Below are 12095 nucleotides of genomic sequence, written 5' to 3'. Positions count from 1 at the left end.
GTGTAGAGTGATACACGAGGAAATGGCTCCTTCATCAAAAGTAAACAGAGCCAGTTAAATCATTGTGTGCTAACTGTGCGGGTAGGTGTTGGGAGAAAAGGATGTGTTCCTGGTTTTAAAAAAAACTGTCTAAAATATTTGTAGTTGCGAACGTTTTGGTGCACTCTGTGTGTGAGCTGCGCTCTCACCATCTGTTCTTTGAGCCATAATTGTGCCTTCCGCAGTCGTCACACATTTCAGTGTGTGGCTCTAGCAAAGAAATCAACCTCCTTTGTTGGGTTTCATGAGTCTCTTAAATGCCCTTTCCTTAGACCTATGGCACGATGGGTTGAACTGAAGTCTTTCTCAGACTACATACTACCTCTGGAAAAAGTGTGTTATTGGGATCATGGAATCTGAGGTTGTGTAAGATGAATTAATAATTTAAGCTTCAGATATGTTTGATCTTAGAGGGAAATATGCAGGTCAGGAAGCAACAGTTAGAACTGGACATGGAACAACAGACTGGTTCTAAATAGGAAAAGGAGTACGTCGAGGCTGTATATTGTCACCCTGCTTATTTAACTTACATGCAGGGTACATCATGAGAAATGCTGGGCTAGAAGAAGCAAAAGCTGGGATCAAGATTACCGGGAGATATATCCGTAACTTCAGATAGGCAGATGACACCACCCTTATGGCAGAAAGTGAAGAGGAACTAAAAAGCCTCTTGATGAAAGTGAAAGTGGAGAGTGAAAAAGTTGGCTTAAAGCTCAACATTCAGAAAACGAAGATCATGGCATCCGGTCCCATCACTTCATGGGAGATAGATGGGGAAACAGAGGAAACTGTCAGTTTATTTTTTTGGGCTCCAAAATCACTGCAGATGGTGACTGCAGCCATGAAATTAAAAGACGCTTGCTCCTTGGAAGGAAAGTTATGACCAACCTAGATAGCATATTAAAAAACAGAGATATTACTTTGCCAACAAAGGTCCGTCTAGTCAAGGCTATGGTTTTTCCAGTGGTCGTGTGTGGATGTGAGAATTGGACTGTGAAGAAAGCTGAGCGCCGAAGAATTAACACTTTTGAACTGTGGTGTTGGAGAAGACTCTTGAGAGTCCCTTGAACTGCAAGGAGATCCAACCAGTCCATCCTAAAGGAGACCAGTCCTGGGTGTTCATTGGAAGGACTGATGCTAAGGCTGAAACTCCAATACTTTGGCCACCTCATGTGAAGAGTTGACTCATTGGAAAAGACCCTGATGCTGGGAGGCATTGGGGGCAGGAGGAGAAGGGGACGACAGAGGATGAGATGGCTGGATGGCATCACTGACTCGATGCACATGATGTGGGTGAACTCCGGGAGCTGGTGATGGACAGGGAGGCCTGGCGTGCTGCGATTCATGGGGTCGCAAAGAGTCGGACACGACTGAGCGACTGAACTGAACTGAACTGAGAGGGAAATGGCTTGGGGCAGATTAAATTTTTATATGTATCGTTTTAGTTGTAGTATATTCATTATGTTTTCTTGTTTGATCTTACTAGCAGGTTCCAATCCTGTTGTTATGACTTGATATATTGATCCATCTGAAGACTGGGAATGGAGGGGATTGACTGTGGGATAAATACAGAACTTACCTAATACAGTTGTGTGTGCCATTTTACCATGGTTTGTTGCTAGTCTTGTACTGCTTTGAAGGTAGATAATCTGATTGGGTTGTCAGTAAGTAATTGTATGAATGAAGTATATGTTATGACTAACTGAATTATAACTTTTCTTTCAAGGGGCACAGATATCCACAGATTCTGGTTTCATTACTATCTTGTTAAGTATGAGCAGTTATTCACAAACAGCACCTGATTTGGAACCTCAGTTTCGAGGTGGAGTGCGAGGGCCCACGCAGGGCTGAATTGTGACAGCACAGGGCCCCTGGGTTCCCTGGGTCGTCGTCACTTTTCCTATCTGCAGTTGGCTTAGATGGTCATCTTGCGTTTGAGTTTCAGCCACAGACTCATCCAACTTGGCTGACTTTTGGTTCTACTCCTGTTCCCCCCACCCGGGAATGTTCCCTTCTCTGCAGGTTGCCTCTCTAAAGCTGCCTGCCCTTCAAGACCCCCTGCAGACTACTGCCTCCACGAAGCCTCCGGAGCCACCCGGCCAGGGCGTCGTCGTTCAGCCCACCCCGCGCTGCTTACCTTTCCTTGGGGGCCCCTGCTGCCTGTGTACAGGCACATGTTCCTGTGTCTCCCACTCGTGTGTTCTCTAGAACCTTGGCATAGGGCTGCGTATACAGGCCCTCTTCACATGTGTGTAATTTGAGAGGCAGGATTAATAGAAATAGAACTCTGAGGGACTTGGGTCAGTTTGTCACATTTTCTTGATGGGTTGTATATTATTTGAGCACCAGCAACCTGGGTTCAATCCCTGAGTCGAGAATATCCCCTAGAGTAGGAAATGGCAACCCACTTCCAGTATTCTTGCTCAGAAAATCCCGTGGACAGAGGAGCCTGGTGTGCTACAGTCCACAGGGTCGCATAGAGTTAGACACAGCTGAGCAGCTAACAGTTCACTTCATGACTTCAGTTTCTAAGAGAGTCTAAAGCGACAGTTAACTTTTTCACTCACTGATTCTTCAGTGTAAACCCGACCTGTTTATGAAGGTCATGTCTGGTGCCATAGGATAGCCAAGTTTCTCCATGGAAAGCAGCTGGCTTAGCTTGTTGGCTAAATTGGGTATGAACAGAGTTCAATTTAAAGGTGGGTTCTTTAAATGGAATTTCTTTCGGATGGGTTTTCCTGGCAGAATGCAGTGTTAAGCTTATTAATTCACAGGTTGAAATGTCTTCACTGAAATATGGTTTTCTCTAGCACAGTACTAGCTTTTAGTTATGTCACAGTTGCATTCAAAGGTTGGTTAAAAACTCAAAGTACTGTTGCCAAGCTCCCAAATTGCAGGCTCAGAAATCCCTTTTGAAAGAGGAAGGGTGGGCGTCGGAAGGTAGGAGGAAGCTGTCACCGAGAAGCGGCCCTCCTCGCAGAGGCGAGTGGAAAAGGCCGTAGGGCTGCTTTCTCCGTCGAAACGACCGCGGTGTTAGAGAGAGCCAGCAAATGACTGCAGTGGTTATTTTTCTTCCAAAAGTAATTTTTCCTTTTAAGAGGAAACATCAAAGAACATGCCTCTCCCTCTGAAGCAATTACTTCTGGAAGAGTTACTTTCCTTCAGCCTTTCTTGGTTTTTGTATTAGATAAATATTGAGTGTGATTAGGAAATGACTTGATAGTACTGCAGATAGTTGGCAAAAAAAAAAAGGCATTTGAAAGTTCCCTTGGCTCTTCTTTCTAATGAAGTGATTGGAACCTAGTGGTGGTTGAAACGTGGGGTTCTTCCTCACTTCTGGAGATTTCCTCCTGTAGAAATAAAATGGAAGGCCTGCAGGTGTGGGCTTTGTCCCAAACAGGGTTTTAAAAATAGGGTCACTTTGTAAAATCGGGATTTAGAAACCAGAAGCTTGAGTTCCCTGGGCCTGTGTCTCACCTCCGAGCGACAGCAAGCCGCCGGGGGAGGCGGCCCCGTGAGGAGGGCCCCCCGGGACTGGACGCCTGGCCTCTGCCTGGACTGGGCTGTGGGCGCACCTGACCTCGTAAACAGTTTCACGGGTGAATGTGACCTGTTGCACTTAATCAGTTATATGCAGAGGCACCGTTGGTTTTCGTGTGAATTTTCCCTGTTAATATTTTTCCCAACTTTCTGTTTTGAAAAATTTCTATTAAAAAAGTTGATAAAGTGTAGTGAGTACCTGTACACATTTCACCTAAACTAACATGTTTGTTTTATTTTGTTCCTTCCCACACATACACCTTTTTTTTTCCCCGTAGAACCAACCACTTGAAAGTAAGCTGTGTGTATCTTAACACTTTTGCCCTAAATACTGAAGAATAGATGTTCTCCTATGTAACTGTCATTATCACAACTGAGAAATCTGACACTGATAGAATACTGCTACTTAATATGCAATTAATACTACTTAATATGGTCACGTTTCCTTAACTATTTTCTAGAGCTATGTTTATTCCAGTCCAGGAGCCAGGGCAGCATTGCATTCGATAATCCTGTCTCTTCAGTTGTCTTAATTCTAGACACTCCCCTACTTTCTTTGTTTATCAAGACATTGACAGTTTTTCTTTTTTCAAATTTTTGGCCACTCCCATGGTGTATGGGACATTGGTTCCCTGACCAGAGATTGACCCCACACCCCCTGCATTGGAGGACGGAGTCTTAACCACTGGACTCACCAGGGAAATCGACAGTTTTTCTTTCGTAAAGGTTTGGGCTGGTTGTTTTGCAGAATATTCCATAAGTTGGGTGTGTCTGGTTGTCCTCTTGATTAGCTTTAGTTCACAGTTTGCATCACGAAGACTCGTGCTTGTGTGTGCTTCCGTGGCGGCGTCCAGCAGATTGTCAGGTGGTCCCCGTCATTTGGTGAAGGTGATGTCCGCTAGGTCTTTGCCTGGTAGTGGTTCTGCTGTGCCTTTGTCACACATAAGTAGCAGGATCATAGTTTGAGGCTGTGGTGTCTTCCAGCAGCTCCCTTTCTGTAGCATCCCTTGATGATCCTTGCTTGAATCAGTTATTATAAATTGATGGTTGCAGAATGTGGTTTTTCTAATCATGTCATTCCTTCTGTGATTATCGGATGATCTTTTCTGTTAAATTTTCTTTCCTGCCCGTTTTTCTTGAGTATTTCTATATGGTTTGTAATGCTTTATCACCTGTTTTCTTTCTGGTGCTCCAGTTATCCGGGGATTGACAAGGGGAACCCATTCGGGCTGGTTCCCCATCAGTCATTGAGCACTTTCTTGATTTCTGGTAAGAAATGCTTCAGACTCACCTTGACCTTTATTTGCTCCAGACTTGTAATTAGCCTTTTCTCCAAGGAGCACAGCTTCCTTTTTAGTAGGGAGTGGTATTTGGAAAATAGGAACTGGATGCCAAGTTTGCTTATTGCGGCCGAGGTGTCATATCTTCTAGGCCCTTCCAGATAGAGCTAGAACGTAAATGCTTTTAATAAAATATTTTAATACAATTAGAATGCTTCTAATTTTCAGAGGCTTCAGAAACTTTATAGGTTTTGGTTTGTGCTGAAAAACTAGGGTGGTGGTGGTGGTTGTTTAATCACTAAGTCGTGTCCTACTCTTTGCGACCCCATGGACCGTAGTCCGCTAGGCTCCTCTGTCCGTGGGATTTCCCAGGCAAGAATACTGCTGATAGCCTGAGCAATTTCAGAGACTAAAGTTTTGTCAACTTCTTTCAGTCTTCCTTTCCCTTAATCCTCTAGAAAGTTAGTTTTCTGTGCTAACAGAACACAAAATTCAATAGCCTCACATATCTCCTAAAGATAAGCCAGGGTACGTGAGCACAGAAACACGAAGCTGGATTCATTGATTTATTTAGGAAGCTCTTATTCCATATTTCAAAAAATGTTTGTTGAACAGTGACTCTGTTTCAGACAGTGAGTAAGGTCCTTCTTCTGGATAATCAAAGAGAAGTAGGACTTGGTCTCTGCCCTGTAGCCAAGTGGAGGGAGGAGGCCAGATGCCTACTAACCAGTTTCCACACAGGCTGAGTCTTGGAGAGGAACATGCCGACTCCTGTGCTAGCGGCTCTTTAGCCTGGATACCTCAATACCAGCTGGTTGGGGCACACCGAGGTGAAAATGAACGTCTCAGCGAGTACCCGTCTATGTGGAGGGATAGATTTACAGGGAATGGAAAGTTTTTTCTGTTTTAAATTCAAGGCTAGCCTGTGTGGGTAATGCCTTATGCTGACCACTCTATTTCAGGAATTTAAAGGATGTTGTGGGTATTTTGCAAATGATATAATAGGTACTTAAGTGGTAGAGGGCCGAGTTTAGGTTGCTTCTTGCCAAGGACTTACTCTACCCTTTATGTCACTTAAGAAGAATTGTGTTTTTTTTGAAGCCTTTGTAATCTGTTTCTTGACATATCATAGTGCTGGAATGTACAAAGCCTTTTTTTTTTTTAATGTAGGAAAATTTAGAAGTCAGTTTAGACAATGTCAGTGTGTAGAACAAAGGATACTCAGCATTTTTTTTTTCTAGAATTGTGTGTGCAGTGCCTAATACTAACAAATTTTAGGGCCTCATTGAGGCCTTAATTATCCGAGGTATGATCTCAGCAGTTGAATAAACTTCTTAAATGTTGTTTATTATAAAAGGCATGAAGAGAATTTTCCTGTGATTTATATCCCACGCTAGCAGTTAACGGGATTCAGAATATATTTGAATGAAGGGGAGTAGATAAGTATGAAGAATGTATTTTCAAGTCCCAAAGTAAAAACATCTAAAAAGCAAATGCAGTTGGTCACCACGTGAGTTCTGCCTCCCTTCCAGACCAGATGTGACATGGTGGCACCCCCTCCTTTCCCACGAGGAGGGCAGCTCCAGGAAGGCAGGGCCTTCTGTTGGTCCTGGTCCCCGCAACCACACACACACACACACACACACACACACACACACGCGCGCGCGCGCCCACCCTGGGGGCCTGGCCACGTGGTTGGGTGCTGAGCAGGAGCGTGGCAGTCAGGGTCAGAGTGCAGATCGCTAGTTCCCTCCTCTGCTGGCTGTGGGTCCCCGCTCACCCTGAGGTTTCCTCAGAGTTGCACTCCTGGGTTCTCTGTCCTGAAAATGTTCTCCCCTCATCACTGACCACGCACAGACCTTTCCACTGAGGCCCAGTGTTATTCCTCCTCTCCCTTCAGCCTTCCGGAGCCTCCACCCCTCCAAGCTGTTTACTCTTTTCTCCTTGCGCCCTTAGAGCACTTGCCTATTCTTAGGACACTTGTGTGTTTCCCTGACTCCATTTCCTGAACTGTCTGCTTCCTCTTCCCCTCCCTCGCATGTTGCCTAGCTTGGTGCCTTTTAAATAACATGGACAGCAGGAGTGCGGCATTCATGTTTCAGACTGGGGAAACTTGATAATGTGATGGAGAGAAGATGAGACACATACAGAAGACCGAGTCACTTGAAATGAAATGGTCGTGAGCATCCTGGGTGGAGGAGCTGCCCAGTTGCTCTGGTGTTGCATGGGGTCTCTTGTGACCGCCTGTGGAACTTCCCCAGGAAGACTGACTTTTTAGCATGACAGTGCTCTGAAACTGCTGCCACTCTTTTAGAGGTAAAGTCAGGGCAGTGTGTGCCACCTCCGCACTGATTAATCTTTTCAGCACTGTAAGTTTCTTCCTCAGATCTGTGCTTGGTTGTCATTAGTTTCCAGATGGGATGTCTCAGTTCCCCTTGTCATGTTTCTCCTGCAGCCTCAGAGGGGAGTAGCATGTCGGTCACCTCGGTGCCTGTCCTTATGGGGAGCAGAGCTGAGAGGCGAGCCCTGGGTTTCCTCTCTCAGGTGTCTTCTCCCCGCCGTGTCCTGTGGTTTCCTGCTCACCCACACCTGTGAGCCACTGGACGGCTTCAGTTATCTTTAGATCAGTAATCCTCACGGATGGCTATGGAGCAAACCAAATCTGGTGCCTGTGTGCATTTTCTAAAAGTTTGGACAAATTATATAGCAAATCTTCTTTAAGTTTTTGTATTTTGAAATAACGATAGACTTACAGGATATTAATAGCATATTATTCCCAGGAAATACTATGGAGCGATTCCACAGGCTCTTGACTCATTTTTCCTCCCGACAGTAACATCCAAAGAGACTGTCGTTGAGCATCATGTACATCCAGGATATCAACACAGTACAGTCAAGAGACAGAGCGTCTCCCAAGGGTTCCCCTCCTGCTACACTGTTACAGTCCCACTCACTCCCCGCTCGTCCCCTGGCAGCCACTAACCTGTTCTCCATTTCTACAAGTTTGTCATTTCACAAACGCTACAGGCACTTCCCTGGTGGTCCAGTGGCTCTGTGCTTCCACTACCAGGGGCCCACGTTTCACGTTTGATCCCCGGTCCTGGAACTCAGATCCTACAAGCTGCATGGTGCAGTCAAAAAATACATTTTTAAAACTACATTACAAACATATTTAAGTTCATAATCCATTTTGAGATAGTTTCTATAAGTATGGGGTTCATCAGGTTCCTTTTTTTCTCTATGGATGTGTAATTTCTCCAGTAATATTTGTGAAAAGGCCATCCTTCTTCCATTGAATTGCTTTAGCAGCTTTGTTGGCAGAACACCAGTGCGGGGCACATTTGGGTGGGTCAGTTTGTGGCTCCCTGACCCACCCACGGAGCTCTGTGTCTTTCCCTCCACCTGTGCACACAGTCTGGATTCCTGTAGCCGCATATCGAGCGTTCATACTGAGATGGGAAGGGGTGCTTCCCAACATAGTCTTCTTTTCCAGAATTGCTTTAGCTATTTTCGTTCTATCGCCATTCGGTGTAAGTTTTAAAGTACTCTTGTCCATAAGCTGCAAAAGAAAATCTTGCTGGGATTTTAAAGGAATTATGTTAAACCTCTCTATCCATATGGGGAGAATTGATATCTTTACTGTGTTGAATCTTCCAATCCATGCACACAGAATGTCTTTTTCTTTCTTCAAATATTGAAAGTTTAAGGTGTAAAGATGAAGGGAGCTGTGATGTAACTGTTGGTGTGTATGAAGAGATGCCTTTATTCCAGGGACACCATCAGTGCCAGACTGCCAGGCTGTATCTTGGTTCAGTTCCTTTTTTGCAAAATTGTATTCACAGGCCTATGAAAGGAGGTTCCCTACGTGTCCTTTGATTCCAATGTTTGTGGACAGTGACACTGTGAATGAATTCAGGAGTGAAGATGGGGCTATTCACGTTATAGAAAGGCGCTGCAAACTGGATATAGATGCTCCTCGACTGCTGAAAAAGGTAACTGGAAAGGACACCTTAAAAGGCAATCCCCCCAAAACCAAAATGAATTTGTGCTTATTGCTTCTGTTGGTTGCAGTTGGGTGTTATTCATTAACCCTTTTTTCTTTCTGTTTTGAAGATTGCAGGAGTTGATTACGTTTATTTTATCCAGAAAAACTCACTGAACTCTCGGGAACGTACTTTGCACATTGAGGCCCATAATGAAACGTTTTCTAATCGGGTCATCATTAACGAGCTCTGCTGCTACAGCGTGAGTAGCTGCACGGGGCGGAGGTGGGAGGTGGGGGCGTGGTCTTCTGAGAGCCGTCGGGCCCTCGCGGTAGGCAGTGCGTGTCTTTGTCTGAGAGGGCAGTTCTCCGTCACACACAGTTACTGGTTTCTAATGCGTGGGATCAGCAGGGTGGCAGCTGGGGTGTCCTGCAGGATGGACTACATTGTTGCGGCAGTTAAGGTGGCCAAGTGATGCCCTGGTTTGTTCTTTAATATGAATATGCCACATCGTTTCTGGCCCACGCTAACACTTTTGAAATGTGTGTCCCTCTGAGATTGGATCTGAGTGCATTTATCTGCCTCCCGTCTTGCCTGCTCACCACCCAGAGCAAGAACTTCTCTGACCGGAGTATTGGAATAACCCAGTAGGTCTCTCGCTTCCTCCCTCACCTTCCTATAGTGTATCCTTGACACTGAATCCAGAGTGATCCTTTTAAAGTGTGTCAGATCATGTCATGCTTTCTCAGGGCTCAGAGCTCTGCAGTGTCTGCAGTTCACTCAGAGGAAAAACCCACAAGCCTCACAGTGGCTCATGAGGCCCTGCATTTTCTCTTCCTCTCTCCTCTGTGTCCTGGCTGCCTTGTGCCCAGGCCTGCCCGCCGTCTCACGGCCTCTGATCACATTGGTGTGCTTCCCAAAGGGCCCCTGGTCTCTCTGCTCCCTCTGCCCCCAGACCTCCGCTCGATGCCCATCCTTGCCTCTTGCGGGCTTCGCTCAGGTCTGCCTTTCGACGAAGCCAGCCCTGAGCGCCCCGTTTAATTCTGTGAACTGCCCTCCAGTCCTTTTAACCCTGCTGCCAACTTTCCTGTTTCCCATAGTGCCTCTCTTCCAGCACTGGTTTAACTTCTTACCTATTGTGTTTATGGCCAACTGCCAGTCGTCTTCTGCTAGACTGTAACCCTCACAAGGCAGGGATCTTGGTTTTGTTTGTGATAGAGAACACTACTCGGTAAATATGGTGAATAAATGAATGATACTACCAAGCATGAAAATAAAGCTCTCCTTTTAATAGTCATTTTTAGAATATTTTAAAAATATTATTTGAGCCTTTTCATAATTCTGAATCTCTCTGTAATTTTTCCGTCTGCTCTTTTCATGATAATAACATTGTTAGTAAAATAAGTGTTTTTTTCCCCCCTTGGTACCAGTGAACTGAGGAGCAAATATTCTCAGTCATCAGTATAATTAATGAGAATACTTTCTCTTTTACCTGCAGGTTCACCCTGAAAATGAAGACTGGACCTGTTTTGAACAGTCAGCAAGTTTAGATATTAAATCTTTCTTTGGTTTTGAAAGTACAGTAGAAAAAATTGCAATGAAACAATATACCAGCAACATTAAAAAAGTGAGTGTCCCTTGGGGTTTTATGGGCAGGAGTCTCTTGAGATGGTCCAAGCTGGTCCCTTCAGGAGGCTGGGGGTGGGTTAGTCAGGGGTCCCGGTGAGTGAAAGGGGAGGATGGGGGCCACAGACTGCGCTGGTCGCTGGTGGAGGTCAGGGGCGAGTGTGCGGCCGCTGGCTGTGGTGCTGCCTGCTCGGAACTGCAGGGAGAGGTGGGGACTAGGGTCCGGGGCCCGCTGAGGGAGGCCTCTCAGGTCCCTCCGAGGCCTTGGGAGGTGAGGCGCGTCTTCCCTGGAAGAAGCTCCCTTCTTGTTTTCCTGCTGCTGCTCATCAGCGTGGCATTTGGGTGTCAGATGTTATCATTTGGGGTTAGGGGGTGCTTTCCCAAGGCTTGTTCTCGGTGCTCCTGGAGAGCGTTTGGATTGACACACAGAGCACATCCTGGGCACAGGGCGGTGAGCCAGCGCTTGCAACTGGTGACGTAACACTGTCCGAGACATGGTTTCCTAGGCCTCTAGAGAAGGGGAAGTAAAATTATGGGGAAAAAACCCACAGAAGCATTTGGCTTTTCTTTTTCCTATTTGTTCTGTAGTCACTCAGTTTTCATCATGGTTTTCAAAACCCTTGAGGAGTGAGTAACTTGAAAGCTCAGTGTAGTAGTACTAACCTCAAAACTGGCTTTGCTCCCAAGGGCAAGGAAATCATCGAGTATTACCTTCGTCAGTTAGAGGAAGAAGGCATCACATTTGTGCCCCGCTGGACTCCACCTGCCGCCGCCCCCTCTTTGGAGACGTCCTTGTCCTGCAAGAAACCAGCAGCGTCACTGACTGTCGTCGTGCCTGACCCCACACTCAAGGAAGGGCTGAGCGGCGAGCCCCTCAGCACCCCGAGTGGGGCAGCCGAGCCCACCGCAGGGACCCCGGACGGTGAGTCTGCAAGGGGCCTCATTCTAAGGGCAAGACTCCAGGCTGACCTGGAACCCTTGCCTCTTGGGACACATAGCTATGACACGAACAAAGATGGATCTTATCACTGTCCCCTTGCCTCTGGCTTACATAACACATTCATTTTATTTTTTTCTTAGAATGAAGAAACAAGAGTTTTTTAAAATGGTCAGGAAGGGGTTAACACAGTTATATCATCAACCTACCCATTTTCGGCTTCCTAGATGCCAGGCACTCTTCTGAGCACTTTGTGAATGTTTGCTCATTTAATAATAGTCCCTTTTAGGTAAGAAATGCTTTTGTCTTTGTTTTACAACTGAGTTAATAACTAAGGCTCGGAGGAACCAAGTGACTTTCATGGAGAGACACAGCTGTAGGTGGCAGGCTCCACGCCTTTCTCGTGTGACACACACACACACACACACACACACACAAACCCTTTTTGATTGCTCAGTGTCATGCCCAATGTAAAGTAAGACAGTACAAGAAAATTCTGCCCTCAGAAGTTCTGTTGAATCATTGGCATTTATTTTTCCCTGCCTTCTCTGTGGCTCAGCTTTGCCCTCTGAATTAAGTATTATTAAATATTGATAACAGCCGTGATATCGTGAATAGAGTTGATACTTGGCAAACAGTGGTGACTTGGCGGCAGCTGGATGTGTCTTGGAATGCGCACGTTTCCTTGTG

General features: G+C 45.8%; 1 protein-coding gene across 1 annotated transcript in view; it reads left to right on the top strand.

Annotated features, from left to right (window-relative positions):
• The window catches only part of SEC14L1 (SEC14 like lipid binding 1), a 49420-nt gene that overhangs the window by 23928 nt on the left and 13397 nt on the right, over nucleotides 1-12095 (top strand). The window contains exons 3-6 of the mRNA XM_070774010.1: nucleotides 8702-8851; nucleotides 8973-9104; nucleotides 10341-10469; nucleotides 11156-11390. Coding sequence (XP_070630111.1) covers nucleotides 8702-8851; nucleotides 8973-9104; nucleotides 10341-10469; nucleotides 11156-11390 — 646 coding nt within the window. The remainder of the gene's footprint in view (nucleotides 1-8701; nucleotides 8852-8972; nucleotides 9105-10340; nucleotides 10470-11155; nucleotides 11391-12095) is intronic.

This window comes from Bos indicus, chromosome 19, assembly GCF_029378745.1.
Source record: "Bos indicus isolate NIAB-ARS_2022 breed Sahiwal x Tharparkar chromosome 19, NIAB-ARS_B.indTharparkar_mat_pri_1.0, whole genome shotgun sequence".
In the NCBI taxonomy this organism is placed as follows: Eukaryota; Metazoa; Chordata; class Mammalia; order Artiodactyla; family Bovidae; genus Bos; species Bos indicus.
The sequence above is the reverse complement of the archived record's forward strand: the minus strand, read 5'-3'. Positions and strand labels throughout refer to the sequence as shown.